We start from the raw sequence: 10,385 nt of genomic DNA, 5'->3' as shown, positions 1-10,385 counted from the left end.
GTAGAGAAACAAATATGGTTTTCACTGGGACAGTTCCTCTTGAGACAATGGAAAAAGGCAGGGGAAATAAAATATACTGATTTTAGGCTCCTGATGCCTTTCCTCTGAGACTAAAATAGAAGTGAATATGTGGTACGACTCTCTACAGCCCTCATCCTAGTTCTAGTGGTTTATTAGCAGGCTGTGTATCCAGAAGGCATCTCTCAGTCCTTCCAGATCACTTATGCATTTTGCGTATGCAAGTTCATTAAAATACAGCACAAAATTCCTTTTCTTTTTTATAGTGTACTGCAATTTGATCTTTGAGCACTGATATTAGATGCATGTATATATGCATATATTATAATATGGGAATATGTGTGTATTTGTATGTACATAAATATGCAAATAAAATAATACTGCCCATGTACATAAATACGCAAATAAACTAATTCTGCCCACACCAAATAAATCCTTCATAACTCCCTTGTACTTGATTCCACCAAAGCGGTGAGATCTAAACAAGATGCTTCCAACGCATGTTCTTCATACTCTTGATGGTGAAAAATTCTGATTGGAGCTGATGGCTGTGTCAGTGATATGAATGTTGCATCAAAATAAAATCTTCAGCTGGTATTCTCTTGGCTGTCAAGATGCACTAGGAGTGTCATTTTTAAAAAGTCTTGATTAATGGAAAAAAAACTTCAGAGTAAAAGTCTACTTATGATAGAGTTTTGCCCCATGGGTGAGTGTAGGGAAGTTATAAAGATGAGATTCATACCACCTTTGGGGTATGAGATACAGATGAAGCTATTATTTCGGTGTTATTGAAAATTGTATGTAAAATGATGATAGATGTGGTGCTAGTGACACACTAGCTTCATTCTCAAGGGAAATACTATGATGACAAATAGAATTTAAAAAATCTGAGTTTTAGATAGGAGCTCATTAGAATGAGATTTTCATGTTGCATTTACAAAATTATTTGACTTTAGTAAAAATAAATAAATAAATAAATAAATAATAAGAAGAAAAATAAAGAGAAGAAATTTACTTCCAGAGATTAAATCAGTGTAACTGTGACTTCAAAAACAGCATGATGTAGCTCTGTACAAAGATATATTTTTATCTTCAATAATAATTAAAAGAGAATAATTCTGATATCAAGATGAAATATTGGCCTTCTGAACACAGGCAATGTTTATGACGCAGTAATCATGAAGTGTGTATTGACTTATGTGAATGAGGACACTGACTGTGCATTTTCCTAGACAGGAGGCAGTAATTTCTGTGACTCACAAAATAGCCTATGATTCAATATAATTGAGTGTATTTCTCTTAGATACACTGCAACTGGAAGTTTTATAACTTTTCTGAGTTTCCCAGCATGTTGGCTTACGAAGTGATTACAAAGAATTCTGCTTAGCTGCGACATGGACTTTATGAAAGTGTTTGGTTGAATTTCATTTTGTGTTAAACTTCATCGTTTACTTTGCTGTTAATTAGGTGTGCATTGTACAGAAGAGAGACACCAAGAAAATGTATGCCATGAAATACATGAATAAACAGAAGTGCATTGAGAGAGATGAAGTTCGGAATGTTTTTCGGGAGCTACAGATCATGCAAGGCCTAGAGCATCCCTTCCTAGTCAACCTGTGGTAAGAAACCCTTTAAAATTCTGTCAAGGATTTCTTCCTTTCTCCTTACTGCTGAATTGGTTCAGGATGGAAAACTGAAAATATTTTTTTAAATGGTGACTTTTTTTTAATGTATTTTTGTTCTGAGATTTTTATTTTTCATTAATGTTTTAAAAATGCTCTTTAATACTTAAATGCATTCTCATTTTCCTTTCTGGTGTAGCTTCTCTCCAGATTGTTACAGCAGTGGATGTGCACTGTTCCGCCCATCTTCATTGTTTCTTTCTGACAGTACTTGGATTAGACAACTGTTGTAAGGTTGCAAAATATCAAAACTAAGCATTCAATAAAAAACTTTTTGAGTCAATTCAAAAACAAATTCAAGATTCAACCACTCTTAAAAAAATGGTGAACACTGACACAGACCAATGGGAATGAACCTTTTTGTCATCTGGAATTTCTAATATCTTCTCTGTGATAGCCAATGAATGTCTCATTCAGAGACAAGAAAGTGTTGTGAGAAAATGTTGGTCAAGTAATGACTAGCTTTAGCTACACCAATAAATTAAAATATTTGATGGCTTTTATGTAGTGATATTCATAATGAGATACAGATTTTTCCTCCCTTATCTAAAAATGACCTATGTAATAATAAAAAGGATACATAAATCATTATGTGATTTTTTTTTTCTTCAGTTAGTGAACAGCTTGATTGTCCAGAAATGGTCACAGCACAAACAGCATTCTATTTTGAGTGTTTTTTTTTCTATCTTACTGGAGGTCAGTGTCTACCCTACAATATTTTTCTTCTCTTTTACTGCAGTTTTCTCCTGCATATGTGGGAAATTTCATGTTGTCATCCTAACACCTTTCATGATCTGAAAGCTAAATTATTTTCTGGCTTGAGTGAGCACAGCTTTGGTGTAATTGCACCCACTTAAAGCAGCAGAGTATTTGTTCCCAAAATTCATTTAGAAAGGGTCTAATCATATACATATGCCTCAAGTGCTCCTCTCTTGACATGGATGATAATACTTGAGCTAACCTAATGACCCGTTAGAAGCTTAAAGGAAAATTGCACACATTACAACAGTAATACAGATCTTTTGTTGTGTATTCTCCAAGGTTCCAGCAACGTTTCCTCCATGGATTTCATCACCAAAAACATGATATCTCTGATCTTAGGAACATGTGGAAATTTCAGTCATGCATTTGTGTAGCCTCTTTTGAACCCATGCAAACTTTTTTTCTTTAACAAGAAAAGACAAATATTTCCACTGTGTAACTAGACATTGTGCAGAAACAATCATAGGCTAATGTGACTGACAAGATACTTCAGTAAATATAACAATGTTATAAATAAATATCAAACGTATTGTGAAACAAAAAGTAGTTTAGATTCCAATTACCCAGTTATAATCAGCTAAGGAATATTCATTCTTGTCTTCCTCTTTTAAGCCAAATATTAACCTTGGAATAGATAATACCTGGGTGTGATGATGATTTTTTTGCAAATAATTAATTTCTTCTTGTATTTCTAAAACACTATCAGAAGATCTCGAGACTCAAATGTTATACTACATCTATGCATGAGAAAAATAGAAAATGAAAAACAACTGTAATACACTAGAATTAGAAAAATGTTTCAGGCGAGAAGAGCACTATTCAGGATTCACCAGTGCATGTGGAACAATATTCCACATTTAATGCCTCCAGTAATGCTTAAAGCTGACCGGTCTACCTAGGATGCTATTCTGGGAGGAAGACATGAGTTTTCTTTGAAGGTATCAGGCCAGACTATCAGATCATGTAATCACTGACAGAACATCTGTCAGAGATGGGGCCTAAAATTTATCACCTGCATGACAGCCTGTGGCCCAGCTCAGCAACCAAAGTTCCTGTCTCCCAGGATGTGCTTCCAATGTTCTTTGTCAAACTTGATCACAATATGAGAGAAGATAATATGCAATAACTTGAAGGCTCATATCAAGATTTAAAAGCAGTGACTGCATTCAAGGATTCTTGTCAAACCATGCAATTCACCTGTACAATCATACAGGTTACATATGCATATATTTCTGTAGCATACACAGCTCTGAATAGCCAGAAATGTCTATGTAGGTATTCTTTGATTTTTCTTACAGCTAAAATGTGGTTTCACAAAGGTACATCTAAGCAAGAAGGGGGAAGAGCATCTGGGAACACTCCCTGGCATGGCCTGGTGCAGCTGGAACATTTGGGTGCACCCAAATGGCTCCCAGGATTGCTCCAGAATCATAACATCCCCGAGATCACCCTGGTGTGGCTAGCAGAGGTACAAAGAGTTCCCTGCCAGCTAGTCTTGGTGCTCAGAAATACACTTCAGCATGTTTAGTCTGCTGGTATAATCAGAGAATAGCTAAGCTGCACGGCATCCCATCCTAGTGACTTCTCTACATTCTTCCTAAAAAAAGGGCAAGTACATGATCAAATGCTGGATATATGCAATATTACTGAGACTAAGGGGCTAAGACATGCAAAATTAGAGCTGGAGAAAATTAACCAAAACCAATTTCATTAACAATACTTAGCATTTTCAGCCTAGAGTGTTTAAATCAAGTATTGAATATTCAAATCTCCAGTAATTCCAACTCCTGACTCCAAAGAAAGGTGTCAAACTATATTTCACCTTGGGATATCATGCCAAAGAGATGTTTTGAATCCAGGCCTTCCCCAAATAACTTGTTCCATAAGATGTATCTATAATTAGCCTTGCACAATCGTGAGTGTGTTTAAAATATCTTCTTACATATTTCTGGAACATCTAAGCTTGTAGATGCAGTTGCAAATTCCCAATCTTCAAATGTTTAATATTTGCCCAAATTTCAAGATATTCAGCATCTTGTCTTCAAATTATGACTTCTGTTGTTGAACTACAACTGAGGCAAAACACAAAAATCACAAGGGAGTTATGAATATTGATCTCATGTATTTTATCAACACTGAGCCACATGAAGCTACTAAATGTATTAAAAATATTGCCTTTAGTTATTGAAACTACATTTTTTAAAATATATTAGAATGAAAAGTGAAACACTGTATGTACAAATGGGATATTCCTTAAATAGGTTTTGCGTTCTCAGCAACATCTCTTAGAATAGCAGCATTTTCATTGATTGTTTGTGAATTAGCAGCTTGTTTAATGTCTTTTCACTTGCAGTCTAGATACAATAATAATTTGCATCAAGTATGGCTATGTTGTAGTTACAACATATATTAGATTATTATCAGGAATCTATAAGATTTCCTCTTAGGAGACAATTCCTGGCATACTAATGGAAGAAGACAGTTGAAGCTTCATTTCTTCTATAATAACTGCAATTACATTTGTGGTTTTTTTTTTTTTCTAAGTCAGCTTTTTTCCCCTGATCATTTTATTGGTTGCATTGTTAATGTACAAATGGAACTGTAACAAGAGCTACTAACTCATGTCTAATAAACCGTAAACCGAATATAAAAAGAGACAGTTATTTCATGCTATGGGCATGAACAGACCTACATCTTGCATAAATGTTGGGTTCCCTTTGGCCGTACCGTTTTTGACTAATTTGTCTTTCAAGATTCTATCACACTCACTAAGAGTCAGTGTTTTCATATCATTTTTCAGGAATCCCACATAAGATGCAATTTTGGTGAATAAAACAGAGAAATCCATCAGCCTACCAAACTTAAGAGGCATCTCCCTACTTTCATAGGGTATCTAGCTTTGATTTCTAACATATTCAGAAGTAGCTATTCTGAGAAGCAGCAATTCTGCCACCTAAAGCCCCATTGTAAGCTCTATTTAAATTGACAACTAGACTGTTCATCTAATTAATAAATGACTAACACTCCTATAGTAAATCAGAAATTCAGTTGGCAGATTCCTATCAAGATGAGTAGTGGTGCACAACTTTTCCAAACTGGTGGCACATGGTTGTTTTACATCAGATTTTCATTGGAAAAAAAGCCAAAATCAGGATTATGAACTGTAGTAAAGTTCACACAAACTACTTTGTGGGTTTCTGGTTAAAACACCTTGTAGTCTATGGAAAACAAAGAATTTGACTTCCCAGGCGGAGAAGAAAATACAGCCCATGCATCCTGCTTTCCAGATGAGCTGTCTACTCATCAACTGAAAAAAAGTGTTGGCAATGCCAACAGCTTTTTGGATATAAATCTACCTCATTCACTCATTGCAATCACGGTGAAAAGTAATAACCTAGCTGGACCATACTATATAACATTATCCCTTCTCCTTGACTCAGCCCTCTATGAATACTCACTTAAATGAAGCAACACTTAAGCCTGGATCTGGTCTGCTATACTTTTATCTGGAAATTATGATATAAAAAAAAACCAACACATGGAATTTATTATCACAGTGCTTGCATTTTAAAAAATCATTATTTTCTGTAAGAATCATCAGCTTTCTTTCTTTTTTTTACTTTTTTCTTTTTTTTCTTTTTGGTTCTAGGATGACGTATAATAAAATCTTATTTCTTTTAATTCAAAAAATCAAACACCAAATGCATGCTGAGAAATGTATTTGGAGGAAATTCCACTGTTGATAGTTTTTCTTGAGTTTGTAGACTTGCCCCTAACAAAGATTGCTGATTTCTTAATGGTAATATCCAGCCCTTGTAGAAATACATACTAAAATTAATGTAGCATTAAATCTCCCAACAGTTCCTTGTATCAAAGGGAATACTAACCAAGGACATATCTTTCTCTGAGGAACTGCATCATCAAAGAGAAAAGTTGAAAACCAGGAAACAAATATGAGGACAAGTCTTTCAGTTATATATTATAAATGTACAAAGAGGTAATGAGAAATGTAATTTGTTAAATCCTTCTGTGAAGAAATAAAAGAGGAAAGAAAGTAAACTTTTTTTTAGTGGGCAACTGTTAGCATCCCTCTGTAATCCCAACATATAAAAGAATACAGAGCAGCTAATAGAAAACATGAGTAGCATCTTGTGATTTCAAAAGTTCTATATTAAAAAGCTTTTTGAGGCTCATGCATCTTCTCTGACCTTTATTAAATTTAACTTCACCATCTGAACTTAAAAATCATATTATTTGAAGTATGAACTGTCTTTTATAACATCTGACATGGAAAAGAATCATTCTTTGGTAAACGCCTATAATAGCTTGGAGGATAACTGTTTCTCAGGAAGGGCTTGGCAGTGATTTATAACCTTCATTTTAGAAATGAAGTTGAATAAACGCTGAAAGATATGTGAGACTTGTAGCTAGTTTTATCACTGCTAGAGGTATTTCTGGTAGTAGAGATTTCCCCTTAAAATGGAGAGCAGACCTGCAGACCTGTTTTTTATCAGACTCTTTGTGTTTCATAGGTGTTTGAAGCATAGATGAATGAGCTGTAGGAATGTCAGCACCTCACACAGTCCCACCTGGGGACTACAAAATGCTCCTCCAGGATCCAGAATTTTATCTTCTGTTTATCTTCCCCAAATACCTGAATATTCCTGGATCAAGATAGGTAACATTCCTGAAACAATCCATAATTTAAATATCTTTTTAACACCATGCAGTAGGAGTGAGCCAAGATCCAAGCCATTCCTTATCTATCTACCTGTTTGGTTAGATTTGTCATTACTTTCAAATGTGAGTGGATACACTAGCTGCTCTGAAAATAATACAGCTTACCACAAAAGACAAAAATTCTTCACAAAATAAAACAGCTACTAATACATTTTTTTATGATGATGTCGATCAGAAAAATATATTTTGTGGACCATTCTTCAAAACATTTCTGGAGCAGTGAAGTGACGTTATTTTTAATAACATTTTATGTTACATTTATGTTTTATGTTATATTTAATAGCATTTCTTGAAGAACTTATATCCTTCTTAAACTGTCATAGCATTTTCAAGGGCAGCAGAGGGAAACGAATGAAGATTTAGTTTTGTCAGCTTACATACCACTTCCCTAGTATAGCCAGAACAAAATGTTTGATACATTTAATTGCCCATGAAGAAGCATTAGCTAAATTCTCAGAGTGGCTCTGTGTTTTGATATATTTTTATTTCTACTCATAAATCTCTGGAAAGTGCATACATCTTGTAAGCCAGAATTACAGGAATGCATTACTCCTACCTGATAAAGTACGTTTCAAGTACTGTGAATACTGGAAAAAGAACACGTACCATAGCAGAAATGTTCAGAGATATCTAAATTCATGTGCTGGATGGATTGTTTAACATGCAGGCATACAAAAACTTAACTGAGAATTCTCTCTTCCTTGTGAAAATTTCCTCTCTAGAGTAGGCTGGGAGAAACAGCACCTTGGACTACATCATGAAAGAGCTCTGCTCCTCAGAATAGCATCAAAACTGTCCTCAAACCTATAAAATTAGGGAAGCAAGAACACCTGGCCAAACACTTTGCTCCTGGGGGGGGGGGCCCCCCCGGGATATTACCAATCATGGTGCCTCAGCTATCTACCAGAGACCTGAAGTACCAGCTGGAGTTAGCTCAGTTCAGTCCTTGGTGAGTTTGCTCCATGTCTAAAGTATTGTGGTTATCTTCTGATGTAGAAGATAAAATCTGGAGAGAAAATATTCTGTTAGGCATGAGAAATTTCTCTTCTGAACTCTGATGTGACCAACTTTCTGAGCATAAAGAGTTTCCTTATCAAAGGCTGTAAGTAAAAAGACATAACCTAACAAAAAAAGAAAGAAAGGAAGAAAGTGGGGGCTTGTGGTGATTCCTTTTAGGGTATAATTCTTTGCTGGTTCTGTTGGGTTAGCTTGACAGCCTTTGCAAGATCCTGCTGAAATTTAGTCAGGCTACAATGATGACATTTGTCTTCTTAAACTCTATGGTGCATCTTCAAAAAGTCTCAAAGGAAGAGATCCTGATGAATGTGTAGTCTTTCAGTAATGAAGGTGCCTGATGCTCTTAGCTTTCTTTTGGTTATATACAGCTGTTCTGAGGGGGAGGAAAAAAAAAAAAGGAATTTGAGCTTACTTTTAGCTGTGGACTGGGGTATGAGCCTTACCCAGAGAAACCCCAGGTGCAGCCAGACTGCTGCCAGTGGGCAGTCTGGTTGCCATCAGTCTGTTATTGAAGCTGACTGCTTAATGGTGCTGGTGCAAGGGTTTCTGTGCTGCTTAGTCACAGTGCTGGAGAGCAGTCACTGAGGTGTTTATTGATGTAATGTGTTTTTCTTACTTTCGCTGTGAATTTAGCTGAGGTCCTCAATCACAGGTCATGTAATTCTGGGTCATTCTACAAAGCTTAAGAAATCTAAGATTCCTTTCTAAGTAAAGAATAGAGAACATCAAAGGAGAAAAGCATAATTCGAGTACATCTTTCACTGGACTTAGATCAGATTGCAACACTGAATGAATGAATTAAAATAAAGACACAGAAGTCTTAAATATAAGACAGGAAAAAAAATAATTTGCTCTCCAGAGCCTTGGAAAATGTAACAGTTGAGGAAAATATGCATTAAAAGGCAATGATGCAACAGGATAACTGGAGGAAGAGAATACAGAAAAGATTTATTTTGGGTTGTATATACTCTGGGTATTACTTCTGGTTGTGAGAAGTATATTGGACTAATCGCTACTAATTGTTAACCTTTGAATTCTTGAATTGTGCTGAGACTATTTGCTGCCATGTCTTTGTTGAGTGATGAATGCCTGACCCAAATGTTCTTTATTTCTGTGCTGATTTTAATGCCCTGAGATACTAACTGCCACTATTGGAACACTGTCTTGAGTGTGCCTAAAATGAATTTTGTTCTGGTAATTAACTGTGTCCTGTGAGAAACTGCTGCCACCTTGGAATGTATATCTTTGTAATTGTTATTCTCTTCTCCTAAAGGAGTGCAGAAGTTGACCTTTGACATAGTTTAAGTTTTTGCCTTTTTTTTTTCTTGCTGAAAGTGCTGAAATAGGCATTTCATTTCATATATGCATCACTACATCCTGGACCATTCTCAGGGGCCTTTCTTCAGTATCAGTCTTGCTGACTTTTCTTATTGACCGATAATGCACTTTTCTCATGTAAAGCTTTCACTTCAAGAGGAACTTGTTATAAATACTGATGCATTTCAAGCTGCTGGGAAAAATAAACTCTTTCAAGAACGTTCCATTTTTGCCTCATAGGAATTTGGCATTACTGCATTATCCAGCTTTCATGGGGGAATAGCTGGCAGACCTTCATGAACTTGGGGTTAGCCTTGGCCATATCCTATGTCTGTGGTGTTCATAGTCATAAAACAAAACACTCATCTGGATGCTTTCCCACGTGACTTACTGCTTTAGTAGGGGGTTGGACTTGACCTCCAGAGGTTTCTTCCAATACATAAGATTCTGCCTGAAGCAGAGCTCCAGTGCTGTTGAGTGGATATTCTCAGGAGACCTTGCTGCAGAGCAGGATTGCAATGCTCTCAGCCTTCTGAGACGGGAAAGAAAGCCCTGAAGACATTGCTTCAGACTTTTCAACTGCTAATTTGGGAAAGCAGTGCTTTGTTGTTTTAATATTTCCTGCTTAGGGGATCTTTTTGCCTTGGTTCATCAAAATTTTTCCAGGTTTATTTTAAAAGTTGGCTCCAGATTTTTACAGCATGAATGCATTTACTTAGATTTTATTGAGTGAAAATGGTATTTATTGTACTCATAGAGCACAGAGAGGAGCTGTTACCAAGACTTCAGAAAGTGATTAATGATATTCTGTTTCTAACTTAACGACATCTTTGCATTGTAAAGGTCTCA

At 35.8% G+C, this 10,385-nt stretch overlaps 1 protein-coding gene across 2 annotated transcripts in view; it reads left to right on the top strand.

Annotated features, from left to right (window-relative positions):
- The first annotated feature begins 1,503 nt into the window (after positions 1–1,503).
- STK32B (serine/threonine kinase 32B) overlaps positions 1,504–10,385 on the top strand; it is a 116,835-nt gene continuing 107,953 nt past the window's right edge. For both annotated transcript variants that reach the window (XM_042812384.1, XM_042812383.1), the window contains exon 1: positions 1,504–1,637. In XM_042812384.1, the coding sequence (XP_042668318.1) occupies positions 1,519–1,637 (119 nt within the window). In that variant the 5' untranslated portion in view covers positions 1,504–1,518. The remainder of the gene's footprint in view (positions 1,638–10,385) is intronic.

The sequence above is a fragment of the Centrocercus urophasianus genome, unplaced genomic scaffold, assembly GCF_019232065.1.
Source record: "Centrocercus urophasianus isolate 14NV4802_14NV808 unplaced genomic scaffold, USGS_Curo_1.0 seq_13, whole genome shotgun sequence".
NCBI lineage: Eukaryota > Metazoa > Chordata > Aves > Galliformes > Phasianidae > Centrocercus > Centrocercus urophasianus.
This window is presented reverse-complemented; position numbering and strand designations above follow the sequence as displayed.